At 39.5% G+C, this 16,038-nt stretch overlaps 1 protein-coding gene across 1 annotated transcript in view; it reads left to right on the top strand.

Annotated features, from left to right (window-relative positions):
* Nucleotides 1–10,905, top strand: part of FAT4 (FAT atypical cadherin 4) — a 198,391-nt gene extending 187,486 nt beyond the window's left edge. Inside the window, exons 16-17 of the mRNA XM_075543833.1 lie at nucleotides 4,383–4,644; nucleotides 7,886–10,905. Coding sequence (XP_075399948.1) covers nucleotides 4,383–4,644; nucleotides 7,886–9,750 — 2,127 coding nt within the window. The 3' untranslated portion in view covers nucleotides 9,751–10,905. The remainder of the gene's footprint in view (nucleotides 1–4,382; nucleotides 4,645–7,885) is intronic.
* Nucleotides 10,906–16,038: the final 5,133 nt, after the last annotated feature.

The following is a 16,038-nucleotide window of genomic DNA, read 5'->3' as shown; positions in this document are numbered from 1 at the left end:
TTATTTGATTGTGCTGGGATTGACACCCGCGGCACCAGTGACACCCAATACAACATCTTCAGGTTTAAACTTTGCCTTCATAATTTCTACTAAGGGTTCAGCTTCAGGATTAATAAAGTCATGTAGAATAGAGCACAGCAGCCATTGTACAACATTATTAGTTTGATATCTATAATTTACTGTTAGAACTATATCAGCAATAAAGAAAGAACTAGAGTTTTATGCTTCTGAAAATGAAGGATCAAGAATCCTTTTTAAGTTTGCAAAAGCTTTGACATTGAGGTTTGAACTTGATCTGTAAACTCCTTCCAAGTCCTCATGCCTTTTAAATGACCTAAGAAGCATTTCTGTACATTATCTCTCGAAGCCAGTAATTCAAGTCAAAATAAAATGTGGTCGAAGAAATCAGAGACAGACTTTTAAAATTTGTTATCTTTAAGAAGTCACCACATGCTAGGATCCATTTTTGTCACCGCAATAAAGTCTTGCATTTTTAGTAGGGCAGCGGCATGAGTTTTCTCCAGATTTTATTTTATTTTTTCTACATTCGTGGAAGCATTTTGAACATTTTTTTCTCCTCTAAGGGGAAAAAAGATGATAATGAGTAAATATAATGAGCAATGCAACTGCAAATGCATATTTATTTTATGTAAAATTTTGAAAAGCTGCTTTTCAGATTCGAAGAGACTTGGCAGGTACAGTGAGCTGATAAGGAAAGAACAGGATAAAGAGAACCACATCGATGTCATGATTGGCTTTTGGGAGCACACAAGTTGTTTGCATGTTAGGAATATGATCTGCTTATAGAGACTAGGAAACTGGTTAGAAAGGACGGCAGCATTTATCAGTTACCTCCTCAGTGACCAAGCCTTCTGGCTTACTCCTTCCATTTGGCTCACTTTCTCACAGTTTCCATTTTTCTTTATTTACTGATTGATCATCGCTGGCTTTTAATCTGATCTGTCTCTCTGCTTCTTTTTTTTTTTTTTAGCTCTGCCTTGCACACAGGCAGCCAAAATAGTCTATTTTTCAGTATTTGAAAACAAAAGTGGAATAAATGAATAAATATTTCATATAGTCAGAGGTGCATTTATTAGGAGGAAGTAGCATTTGTAATGTAAGGAGAGAGTGAAAAAGTATAGAACATCTCAGATAAAAGCACAAAGACAGCAGACTTGTGTATAACTGTGTTGGTACTGGATTTTAAGTGCTTCATAAAGTTCTCATTATTCATGGCATGCATGCTAGATTAGTAGTCAGGTAATGGAATTCATTTCTGTTTTAAATCAATTCTCTTGTTTTTGTGTGTAGTATATCTACAAGAGGGTTTCAAAAAATTTTGGAACATTTTAGGTATTATTTAATTCCATTTTCCATAAACATTTTGAAAGCCCGTCATATTTGATGTGTAGTGCAGAATTGTATAATAATAATAGTCTCCTGGAAGCATAATGGTTACATATTGAGTTGCAAGCCTCAAGATTAGCATTTTAAAACCATCCGACATTCAGCAGGAGCAAGATGCAAACTTCTACTCTCAAAACCAGTTCCAGTCTCTGACACCCACCGAGGCGTTCTACCATTCAACCATGTTGTGTAGGGTTGCCGAGTCAGAATTGACTCAATGGTAGCGAACTAAGTGCTACATGTAGATAGATATTCATATAATAAAATTTATATCATAAAAATTGCCTATCCATCTACCTCTATATATGAAGACTTCAAGTATTTATGGAAAAATTAAAGAATAGTGAGTTTTTGGTGAAGTTTGCAAATGTGCATACGTGCGCTCGCATGCATGTGCGGGCGTTTTCCAATGAGTCTACAAATGCAGATTTGGGATGAGGGATCCAAGGGATCTCTAGAGAGAAAAATGAAACTGAACAATTAAATGCATGAATAAATACAACAATCTAATTTGCCATCAGTAGAAAAGTGAATAAACAAACCATGCTACATACATCGTGGGATGCCATGCAATGTTAAACAACAACGATGATGTCTCTGTGAAACTCTTCACGACATGAATGGACCAGAAGGACAGTAAGTCAGTGAGATAAATGAGTCACAACAGGGTTAATAAACATGAGCTAACTCTTTTTTAAAAAATTCTTTTATTGGGGCTTACACAGCTCTTATCACAATCCATGCTGACATCCATTGTGTCAAGCACATTTGTACATTTGTTGCCATCATCATTTTCAAAATATTTTTTTCTACTTGAGCCCTTAGTATCAGCTTCTCATTTTTCCCCTCCCTCTCCCACACTGCCTCCCTCATGAACCGTTGATAATTTATAAATTATTGTTTCTGCATGTCGTACACTGACGAATATCTCCCTTTACCCACTTTTCTATTGTCTGTTCCCCTTGGAGGGGGTTATATAGAGATCATTGTTATTGGTTTCCCCTTCCTCCCCCTACCTTCCTCTTCCCCTCCTGTTATTGCTACTCTCATTATTGGTCCTGAGGGGTTTATCTGTCCTGGATTCCCTAGATTTCCTGTAACCATATACATGCTCTAGTCTAGCTGGATTTGTAAGCTAGAATTGAGGTCATGATAGTGGGGCGGGGAGGAAGCATTGAAGAACTGGAAGAAAGTTGTACGTTTCCTTGGTGCTATCCTGCACCCTGACAGGCTCGATTCTTTCTTGTGACTCTTCTGTAAGGAGCCCATTCTTATAGAAAGTCAAGAAAAGTTTTCCCACTAGCAGAAAGATTCTTCAATAGTTTCCAGAGGTGGAAGGAGAAGGGAGAGTAAATCACTCACTAGAAGGTAGATACATATTAACTTGGGTAAAGATGAAGATTAAAAAAATAAATTACATTATAAAAAATAAATTTGAGGAGTAAAGATACACGTGGAAAGGATTTTCTCAGGTAACCCACCACCGCCACCACCACTACTACTACATGGCATTGATTGTTTTCAACTCCTGGAAATTTCATGTATTCTAGAGTAAAACAGAGCTCCATTTGGTTCCCTGGCTTTAATCTTTAAGGAGGAGAAAAATCACCAAGCAAAAAACCTAGTACGATGCTTGAAAAGTTAGGAAGAGTGTGTGAGGGACGGTTTTAATTGAGGAAGGAGAACATCAAGGATCTCAGAAGGGGAACATAAATATTCTTACTCACTGACTGACCCACGATGCAGTCCAAGTGATTGCTCTTCAGAGATTTGTCAACGAAAGAGGACAAACAGGAGAGAAGCAGGGAACGGGGAGAAGGCTCTTACCAACGCTTCTGTCATAAGGACTGTTTATCTATAAAGCATGACCCAATTGAATAAACATTGTAATTTAACTAGCATATTCATATGTGTCCACGTTTCACTTTGATAATTGGGTTACATTATTATTTAGAGAGACCGTTTTTATGATATAGCATGATATTAGTTGAGTATGTAAATGTATAAGTATTTTTTTCTACAAAGGACAAATGAGCTGAATTTTGTTCTACCAGATGTTTGTTGCATCGAGAAATATGTGTAATTTGAAAGGCAAAATCAGTGGGACCCATCCCTTCTTCTCCATGTTTTGAGGCAGAGTGCCATGTCCCATCCTTGCCAAGGCACCAGCTCCATCTGGCAGAAGTGACAGGATTATGCTCTCTTAACCAAATGTTCATTTTACTTCATAAATTATTTCATTTTCTGAAGCTGTCTGCTGAGGATACTGGAAACGTGGTAATTAGAAACTGGAGTCGGGGTGTCTTGTTCCCCTGCGTTCTACCGGCAAAGAAGAAGAAACCAAAGAGCTTTCAGATCAATTGTGAAAGACAGCCAAAACGAAGCCTGGCCCAGACACCTAATTACAAAAAGCTTGCCATTTATTCATCATAGTTTTTCCTCTCAAAAATATAAATAAGAAGTATGATTTCCCCCTAAAATTCCAGTGTGTAATAGTTGAGAAGCAAATGGATTTATTTTTGTCTTTATTTTTCCAACTGTGCTTTATTTTTAGCTGAATCACTCATTTTTCTCTTTACACATGGTTTTAATAGTTTTGATCACTCTGGGCCAATTATGAAACTGACCAATAAAGTACATTCCCCAATGCATTTGAGACATCAGTAATCAGTCTAAGTGTATTCATGCATCTTAAAATAGGCATTCACTCTATTATTATCTCAGTAGTATTGGGGATAATGGTTCTGTGCATCTTGAAATTATAGATAGAAATGCGTTAAGTCCTTCAACTCTTCCAACTATTCTAAAATGATACATGCTTGTTTCCTAAAGTGTCTAAGTATACTCCAATGTCACTGCAGCCCACAGCTAATCAAGTTACGTTAGTTTGGCCAATATTTAGAGCTTCATCACCATTAATAATTGTATTGACATATGTCATATTTTAATTGGGTGCTATTTGATCTGCTTCATAGATTAAGAATGGCAGAGTTCATTTCACATCAGATGCAGGAATTGCTGGAAAAGTGGAGAGAAGCACTCCTGAAGTATATGTTGCCGACGGCCACTGGCATACTTTTCTACTTGGGAAAAATGGAACAGCCACTGTGCTATCTATCGACAGGATATTTAATAGAGATATCTTCCACCCAACTCAGGACTTTGGGGGCCTTGAGGTGCTCACTATATCTCTAGGAGGCATCCCCCCCAATCAAGCTCATCGAGATATTCAAACAGGTAAGTGCTAATACTGCGTAAGGTCCCAAAGGAATGATACTTTTCCCTAGGGGAAAAATGGTTGTATTTGTGATACTATCAATTATGGGTATTCTAAGATCTTCATGAATATCTGTAGAAATTTTGTAATAGGCGCTCCCTCAATGCAAGAACACTTTGTTCTAATAACCCGCCATCCCGTGACATTCACCTTCCCAACACAATCGCTAAAGACAAAATGGGTGCATAAGCAAATAAGGGAAGAAAGCTAAGGGTGCCCAGCTATCAAAAGATATAGCATCTGGGATCCTAAAGGCTTGAGGATAAACAAATAGTCATCTAGCTGAGAAGCAACAAATTTCACCTGGAAGGAAGCACACTAGCCTGTGTGATAATGAGGTGTCGATGGGATCAAGTATCAGGCATCAGAGACTCAGAACAAAAAATCATATCAATGTGAATTGAGGGGGAGGGCAGAGTGGAGACCCAAAACCCATCTGTAGACACTTGGACATCCCCTTACAGAAGGGTCACAAGGAAAACACAAGCCAGTCAGGATGCATGTACAGCACTAGTTAAACATACAACTTTCTTCTAGTTCTTTAATGCTTCCTTCCCCCGCCCCACCTCCTATCATAAATCCAATTCTACCTTACAAATCTGGCTAGAGCAGAGCATGTATGCTGGTACAGATAAGAGCTGGAAACAGAGGGACCCAGGACAGAAAAACCCCTCAGGACCAATAATGAGAGTAGCGATACCAGGAGGGGAAGGAGAAGGTATGGGGAGAAAGGGGGAACTGATCACAATGATCTACATATAACCCCCTCCCAGCAGGATGGACAGCAGAAAAGTGGGTGAAGGGAGACATCAGTCCGTACAAGATATGAAAAAATAATAACTTATAAATTATCAAGAGTTCATGAGGGAGGGAGAGGGGAGAGGGAAGGAGGGCAAAAATAAGGAGTTGATAGCAAGGGCTCAAATAGAAAGAAAATGTTTTGAAAATGACGATGGCAACCTATGTACAAATGTACTTGACACACTAGCTATGTATGTGGATTATGATAAGAGCTGTACGAGCCCCCAGTAAAATGAGTTTTTTAAAAACAAAAATTGTAATACAATGTTAGCCAGTCATCACTGTTGTTAGTGTCTTGCAACTCTCCTACCAAGTTCATAATTCAGCCTATTGGGCTTTCATGCCTTGCTTGTCATCCAACAGTTTATTTATAACTCTGATAGCTAATTCATCCATTTGTTCATCCACAGGACAGATAGTCACTAAGCCCTGTGATCACTACTGGCTTCACAAGGACAGTAAATAGCCACTACTTTTCTGAAACATCGCTGAGAAAGGGAGGAGGCTAGTGATCAAATATTCCTCAGAAAATATTTGGGTTCATATGATGATTATAGACTAAGATAAACATTGAACAGGAAGCATATCACGTTCTAAGGCACTGCTTTAAGAAGGTAGTGGGAGAGTTCCTAGGAAATTGGTAGTTTAACTTAAATCTGAAAATTAGGAAGGTAAATGGGGCATGAAAGGTTATTTGATATTCATGAGAATTGTAAAGAGAAGAATATTAAGCCAGGATGAGAGAACACAGCATGTTGGGGTTGCGTTGATTGGGACTGTTGAAAAAAAACAAAGCACTGTAAGCCATACCCCTTTGCTAGTTTCCAAATATGAAAGGATTCAAATAATGGAGAATTTATTCCATTATCTTTTAACTCACTTTTCCCATAATCTTTTTTAAGCCCCCTCAGAGATTCTTAGGGAGCCCTTGTGGCTAGTGGATAGGAGTTGGACTGCGATCCCCAAGGTTTGCAGTTCAAAACCACCAGCTATTCCTCTGGAGAAAGATGGGGCTTTCTACTCTCAAAAATGGTTATAGTCTTAGAAACTCACCGGGGCAGTCCTCCCCTGTCCTATAGGGTCATTGCGAGTGGACATCGACTCAATGATAGGGAGCAGTTTTGTTGAAGAGACTCCAGGTCTTGAGATAGGAGCATCGAGCTCTTCTCACACTGGTGGATTCGAATGACTGACTTTGTGGTTGGCAGCAAATTATTTCTCAGGGTTGTTTTGTTTCTTACCATTATCATCACCCAAGGAGCCTTTTCTCAGGAACCCTGGTAGTGCTGTGGGCTGGGACTGGGGCTGCTCACTGCAGGGTCAGACGTCCAAACCCACAAGTTCTTCAGGAGGAAAATGAGGCTCTCAACCACCTACAGGGTTGCTATGGGTGGAATCAGCTCAATCTCCATAGGTTTCGTTTGGGTTCAGAAGGAGCCTGTCCTTCTGCCTGAGGAAATGTCAATGCCACAGCCCCACTGCATAGCTGTTTGTGTCGAGCCATTGTAATAGTTAAGATGCATTTTTGTAACTGCAAAAACAGAAGTTGTTATAGACCTTGGTTGAAAATGTTGAAACCTTTATGACTAAAGTAATTCTCCTATATTGCTATTGCTGGTATTTTTTTTTCTATTAATTCGATTTTTTGTTGTGTTTGATGAATTAGAGTATGGTCTACAAAAATAACATACTTTTTTGGTAAATGAAATCAACACATAAAGAATTTCACTCTTGTGGAAAACATCACAACATTTCCAAAAGATTCGAATCTGAGCAATTCACTACCATCTTTTGACATGACGATTTTACTCAGCAGATGCACAGATTTCTGCCCTTTGCTCTGCACGGGGGCACGAGACTGTACATTCTAACTCTTCATGACATGATTGAGCAGCTTCTCCACCAGGTGCTAGTAGTACAGTGTTTTAATACTTTGATGTTCCCGAAACTGCCTGCTACTTTTGCCCCTGTGCCTTTAAAAAAATGATATAGATGTGTATATATACACATGCATATCATTCATTTTGACATCTTGATTCTAGTGGGCAATTCAGTGACATTAATTATATTCACAGTGTTATACAATCATCAAGGTTGTCAGTGCCCTAAAGTGAAACTCAGCTGCCCTTCCCATAAATAGTTCCAGTCACTGTCCTCTCCTGCCTGCTGCGGTTCACCACTGAGTCCATTTTGGTCACCATGTATTTGGCTCCTCTAGATAGGTCATGGGATCACACTGTATTAGCCCTGTTTCTGACACCGTGCTTTCACGGTTGCTCCATGCTCTGGTATATGCGAGAAAGCCCTTGCTCTTTACGGTCGAATAACGTTGAGTTGGATTGTTGCACCATGTTGAGTTCATCCATTCACCCGAGGATGGGCGCTTGTGTCTCCCTCCAGGTTTCGATGGCTGCATTGCTTCCATGCTGTATGGAGGAGAAAGCCTGCCTTTCAGTGGGAAGCACAGCTTGGCTTCCATCTCCAAAACAGACCCCTCCATCAAGATTGGCTGCCGAGGCCCCAACATTTGTGCCAGCAACCCCTGCTGGGGCGACCTGTTGTGCATTAATCAGTGGTATGCCTACAAGTGTGTGCCTCCGGGAGACTGCGCCTCCCACCCATGCCAGAATGGGGGCAGCTGCGAACCTGGCCTCCACTCTGGTTTCACTTGTAGCTGTCCGGAATCCCACACCGGGCGGACCTGTGACATGGTCGTGGCCTGTCTAGGAGTGCTCTGCCCTCAGGGAAGGGTGTGTAAGGCTGGAAGTCCTGGGGGCCATGTCTGCGTCCTGAGCCAGGGTCCTGAAGAGATCTCTCTGCCTCTGTGGGCCGTGCCTGCCATTGTGGGCAGCTGCGCCACCGTGCTGGCCCTGCTGGTCCTCAGCCTGATTCTGTGTCATCAGTGCAGGGGCAAGAAGAGCAAAAGTCCCCAGAAGGAGAAGAAGCCGAAGGAGAAGAAGAAAAAGGGAAGCGAGAACGTTGCTTTCGATGACCCAGATCACATTCCTCCGTATGGCGATGACATGACAGTGAGAAAGCAGCCCGAAGGGAACCCCAAACCGGACATCATCGAAAGGGAAAACCCTTACCTCATCTATGATGAGACGGACATTCCCCCCAACTCGGAGACCATACCAAGTGCCCCTCTGGCTTCCCCGGAGCAAGAGATCGAGCACTATGATATCGACAATGCCAGCAGCATCGCCCCTTCAGACGCCGACATCGTCCAGCACTACAAGCAGTTCCGCAGCCACACCCCCAAATTCTCCATCCAGAGACACAGCCCCCTCGGCTTTGCAAGGCAATCGCCCATGCCCTTAGGAGCAAGCAGTTTGACCTACCAGCCTCCGTACAGCCAAGCTCTGAGAACCAGCTCCCTGAGCCACTCAGCGTGTCCCACTCCCAACCCCCTCTCGCGCCACAGCCCCGCTCCTTTTTCCAAGTCCTCTACTTTCTATAGGAATAGCCCAGCCAGGGAATTACACCTTCCTATAAGGGATGGGAACACGTTGGAAATGCATGGGGATGCCTGCCAGCCTGGTCTTTTCAACTATGCCACACGGCTGGGAAGGAGAAGCAAGAGTCCTCAGGCCATGGCATCTCATGGTTCTAGACCAGGAAGCCGCTTAAAGCAGCCCATTGGGCAGATCCCACTGGACTCTTCTCCCCCAGTGGGGCTCTCTATTGAAGAGGTAGAGAGGCTGAACACCCCTCGCCCTAGAAACCCCAGCATCTGCAGTGCAGACCATGGGAGGTCTTCGTCAGAGGAAGACTGCCGCAGGCCACTGTCCAGGACAAGGAACCCGGCAGATGGCATTCCAGCGCCAGAATCTTCTTCTGACAGCGACTCCCACGAGTCATTCACATGCTCAGAAATGGAATACGACAGGGAAAAGCCAATGGTATATACTTCCAGGATGCCCAAATTATCTCAAGTCAATGAGTCTGATGCAGATGATGAGGATAATTATGGGACCAGACTGAAGCCTAGAAGGTACCATGGCCGCAGGGCTGAGGGAGGACCTGTGGGCACACAGGCCGCAGCACCCGGGGTGTCTGACAACACACTGCCCTTGAAACTTGGGCAGCAAGCAGGGAATTTCAACTGGGACAACCTTTTGAACTGGGGCCCTGGCTTTGGCCATTACGTGGATGTTTTTAAAGATTTGGCATCCCTCCCAGAAAAAGCAGCAGCAAACGAAGAAGGCAAAAGCGGGACAACTAAGCCAGTCCCCAAAGATGGGGAAGCAGAGGAGTATGTGTGAACTTTGTGTACTGGCATGATCAAACTTGCAAGCCAAGAAACACTCCAAGCCTTCTAACATTGCCAGCAAGAGTGGGGTGGGGCGGATAAACAGGCCAGTACGGACTGCTGGTTGAGGACAACCTTTAAAAATAATACCCACAATGCTGCTGAGACAGACTCGGGACAACTCTTAATTTAAATATGCTTCGTTCAAGTTATTTTCCTGCACGCTTTCTATTTTGTAATTAACCACGTGGCATGCAGCATTTGAAGGATTTTTCTTATTTACCGATGTTTGATTTGTGACTTAAGAAATTAATGTTGTTACCATTGCGGAAAAGAGCTTGTGTTTTCACAGTGGAGTGTGCATCTTGGTTCCCTTGCATCGTTGCTATTACGATATTTTGCATTGCAGCATCCCTGAGGTTTAACCAATCTTTGTACAGTGTGAAGTAATGATCGAAAGAGCCTGCCTATCTGTGAGTGAAAGAATAAGCAGTATTAACGTGTTTCAGAATTATAGTTTCCATAGTTGATGTTGCTTGGAAATGTTTGAATATTTGAATAAGTTGAACATGACAGTGGGTACTAAAATTAAGTCATTTTGTTCAGCACTTTAGGATGTTCTTACAATATTGTGTTGAAACTTATGAATCTCTTTGTAAATGGTCCGGTCTGCGTACTTACATCAGGCTTTCCTTTAGGAACCAAATGGTTGGACGTTGCCCCCGGAATACTGTCCCCTTCCCAACTGTGGGACGATATTGTCGGCAACACTTCACAGAGACACGTTTATAAGCTATTTATTGAGCAAAAAAGTTTTCTATGCTTTTAAAATTTAAAGAAGTGACTTAAAGAAAGCCTAACATTGGACTTCTTTTTCAACCACTTAACATTTATACTAAGTACCCAATTTATATAATTTATACAGATTCAAATTTCAACACTTCACTACTTCCTGTCTTTTTGTAGATTTTTTTTAATACTGTGTAAAAACCTTTTTTTTTTTTTTTAAACCTAAGCTGTGTTTTTGATACTGATATTTTCCTATGCTGAATAGTTTTCTTACTTTCAGGGAAGGTAAGAAGATACTTTTTTTACATTTGTTACTTATGTAACATTCATATTTTTCACATTTTGATATTTGTAACATATTGTATGCTTTCTACTTGTAAATGCCAATAATAGAATTAAAATATTTATTTAAAATACTCTTATTCACAAGTGTAATGTTATTTTTTCATCTTTCTATACTCCTTATACATGCCCCGTGAAGACTAGTCCCTGCTTGTAAATAACGAATGGTAGGTTTAACTATAAATGGGCAATGTCATTTTCTTTTAAAAAACATGAACAAGGATAATTGCCAGAATAGATATTGTAGGGTAACTGTAGGACATTCCTCCCTGTCAGAGTGCTTGGACGTCCCTGGAGTACAGTGAATCTAGACTAGGTTGGTCTTAGGGGACTAACTTTGAACCTGGTAACTGGTCTGATAATAAATGTCTTTAGAAGTTCTCTGTATAGTGTATTCACTGAGGGCCAGTCTTGGGCAAAGCTTATGCATAAGACACATCAATGAGTTAAAGTTAATTATGGAAAAAATGTCTGGGTTTGATTTTTCTCCAGGGATCCAGCCCCAAATTCTCTAAGCCCAATCATGGGTAGGAAGAATGACAATGGAAGTTGTCTTAAACATGTCTGTCTTTAACCTATTGAACATTCTGTTGTTTAAATTCGAAATGAACTTTATATTTTTCTCTTAGCCAAAACACAGTTTTGTTTTAGAGTAGTCACCTAAAGTCACCAAGAGTGAAAAGCCCAAGAAGACACAGTGGCCCATCACAAGATTTATTTGTGATAAATTTATAAATTTTTACATCTGAAGTAACAGGACTTCTGCAAATTATCTTCCAAACTCAGAACTATTTCATAATTGAATATCTGCTCCCAAACCTAATATTTTTAAGAGTATTAATTGTTAATACCAACTATACCATATCTAATCTAATTAGAATTTTAGTTATATGTAAAGTAAAAAGAGTTTTAAATCAACACCACTAGATTGAGTAATATGCCAAGACTATTTTAATAATGTTGAGGTTAATATTTTTTCTGTTTCAAAATAGGAAGCAAAATGTGGGTTTAATTTAAATCAATAATGTGGTTTAGAGACAGAGTGTGCTTAGGACACTAATCTAATTTTCTTTTCTTTCTTTTTTTTGTTATTGTTGTTGCCTGTGATGAGCCAACATACTTCAGTATTTCCCAATGAATTATAGTATTATGAATTTTATGCTCCAAACATGGAAACACATTGATTGCTTTGCATAACTCAAAACAGAATACTTTTTTTCTTCTTCAAGAAACTTCCAAGTATCTCAATGTCCTCAAGGATATAAACTCCATAATTGAGAACAGGGCTAAAAGTAAAATGATAAACAGGATGATAGCTAAGTGTTAAGGACAAACAATATGATGCCAAGATTCTGTATTCTTACACTTAAAGATTGTCTTGTGAGATGGAGAATTATTATCCCCTAATTAATCCATCCCAATTTCAGAATAAGGTATTGTTATTTTTATAGGGGGAAAAAAGATATCTACTATTTGGTTCTGGGAAAATGTTTCCACCAATGCAAGAATATTTACAGTAAACCAGTCAAACGTATGGAATTGAGGTCTCACATAAAATGGAGAATAAACACTGAAGCAGGGAAAAGAAATTTATGATCATTCAGGCAAAATTTATGTGGTACCAGAGTGGCAACACACCAGAGGCCTTTGTGTATTTATTTAACAAGCACATTACTATTGCTTTCAAAGATTTTTCTGGAATTCTCCAAAATAGATAATTCTACTGGTATTTTGTTCAGAAAAATTAGAATTGAAGCATCAGAAAGACCTAGAGCATTAAATATGTTCTAACTTCTTATTTCTATGAAGAAAAAACAAACTTCCCAATCCCTGGCTTGCTGAGAAATATAATTACTGGAAGTTGTTCCTTTATAAATAATATATTTATGAAAAATATATTTCCAATGATTTATTAAATTGAGACACTCTGCCTTTTAAAAAAAATCACTGTTTCCATATATGATTGCAAATACATGTGGGTTCCCGCCCCCAAAATGGGGTTTCTCCCCAAAGTTCTGTATTTAATTTTTTTTTAACAAAACAACCAAATCATCTTCAAAGTACTCTCCATTACACTTAATACATTGGTCAAATCTGCAATTTCATTCTTGGAAACATTTTTCAAAGTCATCTGTTTGGATGGCTTACAGCCCACTTCTGTAATCATTCTGACACTTCATCTCAAGAGAGGTTTCCTCCTTGGAGCTGACACTCCACTTTACCAAGCATTCTGGCTTTTTCCAGGGCCTACGCTTTCATGACAGCATATTCATGTACATGAGACAAAGACTCTCCCTTCTCTCTCCAAGGGCCATTCCAGCTCTACCTCCTACAGTCTACGGTATATTTAATATTCTCCACCAACTCCATCATTTAAAAGTATTGATTCTTTCCTGGTATTTCCTACTCATTTTCCAACTTTCACATACGTATGAGGCTTTGGGAATTTTCTTGGCTTGGATAAGTAGCTCTTAGTTCTCAATCTGACAACCTTGATTTTCAACACGGTAAAGAAGTCTTGTGCAGCAGATTTGCCCAATACAAACCCCTGACAACTCCAATCATTTCTCCATCCATCGTGATGTGTTTATTGGTCCAGTTGTAAGAATTTTTGTTTTCTATATACTGAATTGCAATTGATACTTAACGCTACAGTTCATGATTTTCATGAGCAACTCCCCACTTTCAGCAAGGATGCCCGTGCCACCTGCATATTGCATGTTACTGACGGGACTTCCTCCAACCTGGGCATCCTGTTCTTCTTTATACAGTCCAGCTCCTTAGATTATTCGCTCAGCACACACATTGAATAAACATGATGAAAAGACACTATCCTGTCACATACATTTCCTGATTTTAAACCATGCCTTATCCCTGTGTGTGCTACGAATGGCTGCCTCATGGTGCATATACAAGTTTACATGAGCACACGGATGTGTTCTGATATTACCATGGGAGCAGCCGTCAAGAAATTAAACAATGTATTGCATGTGACAAAACTGCTTCAAAAGATCTCTATAGGTGCTTTAAAAAAACAGGTAATATATCACCTTGAGGACAAACACCAGACAATTAATAGGGAAGGCGAGAACAAGGGATGCATTTTAATGCAGTATTGGTGACAAATATGAAATCTTTCACAGACTTCAAGAAGAAAATCAAATTTTTCTTGGAAGAATTTTTGCCAGACTGTTCCTTAGAAGAGAGAACGGAAACACTTTGTATTACATACTTTGCACATTTTATCAGTAGAAACAACATTACATATAATAAAGGGCCAACAAAAAAGTCCTTCAATGACCCACATTGACAGTGGCTGTCACCGTGAGCTCACACAGAATGGCACAGGAAGGGCGAACCCAGAGCAGGCAGTGTTTCATTCTGTTGCACATAGGGTTGCTATAAATGGTAACAACTCAATGACACCTAATAGCAACGCATGCTTGAGCGTGTATATTTCCCTTAAAGAATGAGATGTCACATTTTTCATGATTCACATAGTTCATGGAATAGTAATGAATCATGAGTTCAAGATATATAACACAGTATTGTATAAGAATTAGCAGATTCATTTTTCATTGATGAGGGAAAAGGCACTAGGTTCTATAAGGTAAAGTTTCAGTGCATGGAAAGAAAGTAATAATTCAGTCCTTCATCTTCTCCTCTAATATAAAAATAAATTGATACAAAGGGACCTCATGATATATGCAAGAATAATTTTAATGCAACTAAGAATTTTATATACCAATTCATCTTTCATTTTTAGTTGGCTTTTAATTAATTTAGCTATTTCCATTTGCATCAGAAATAAACATCCTCAAAAGTAATTAGGACTTTGAGAGGGGCCCAAATGGAGTGTAATGAAATGTGTTTTAGATACAGAGACAGGTGTTTAGTTTTTATCATAGAAATTCTTGAGGAAAGTCTTTTATATGCCATAAACTGTGCATATGCCCAACCCCCATTATGTTAGGATTCACATAAAGTAATGTTAGGACATACAAGTAATGTAAGGAATAGTTTTAAAAGTCCAAGGACACGATGCGACTCATGGTGACCCTATAGGACAAGGTAGAATTGCCACCGTGAGTTTCTAAGACTGTAGCTGGTTAAACCCTCCTTTCCCCGTGGTTCCCTCCATGCCCTCACCCCCCCCCAAATTCAACTCTTTGCCCTTAGTCTATGCCAACTCCTAGCAAGTCAATAGGACAGGGCAGAGCTGCCTCATGTGAGTTTCTGAGCCGGGACCGTGAAGCCCAGACTTTCCGCTGGTTTCAGCACGTTGATTGAACAGATAGATCCCAGTCCCGCTCACAGCCACTGTGCCACCAGGGCTCCCGATGAGGACTATTTTTTAGCATTTATTTAAAGAATATACTGAACGAGTGTCATGCTCATTAAATCTTATATGAAGTGTGACATATTGAAAATAAGTAAACTCAATATATTTATGGAATAATCCCATAGTTGAAGATATATGTGACTAAAATAGAAGGGCGAATGTCACAAACATTTGAAAACACGATGCCTATATACAGGAAATTATAGGGGAGTCACTTGGATATTTTGACTTTTTATTTTAGGAATCATTTTGCCAAACTCAGATCTGGGAGTTTTATAGAACACACAATGAATATTTTTGTTTGATAATTTCTTAATTTCATGCAATTTCAGAGTGAGATGAGAATTAGTCCCAAATTCTCAACAGACTAACGTTCTGAATTACATATAATTTATAGGCAGATTTCTGTTCATATTAAAGTTTTAATAGTTACTTTTAAGTAGCTATTTGTGTGATATGAAGTTAAAAATTAAAAGTATCATGTCCTATAAATAATTTTATAAGTAGGTCTTAGTCATGCAGTTATGGTTTAATTTAATGCTTATTGAGGTCTACTGTGGACAAAGCACTGGGGATAGCTGGATGAGCACATGATGGCTCTAGTTGACAAGAAGCTTGAGGTTTTGACAAGTGGAATGTTCTATTTTCAAAATCTGCATAAGTCTGCTTTCAGATTTAAATAATCCCAAGGAAACAGCGTTTTATATTAATATGTACTCCCAATGTGTACTAATGCAGTCCTGTGAAATACATATCATCAATCACTTCCTAAAATTAGGAATCTAGTATGTTATCAATAATATAAGCAATATATTTAGTGAATTTTAT

This window comes from Tenrec ecaudatus, chromosome 3, assembly GCF_050624435.1.
Source record: "Tenrec ecaudatus isolate mTenEca1 chromosome 3, mTenEca1.hap1, whole genome shotgun sequence".
Classification (NCBI taxonomy): Eukaryota; Metazoa; Chordata; class Mammalia; order Afrosoricida; family Tenrecidae; genus Tenrec; species Tenrec ecaudatus.
The sequence above is the reverse complement of the archived record's forward strand: the minus strand, read 5'-3'. Positions and strand labels throughout refer to the sequence as shown.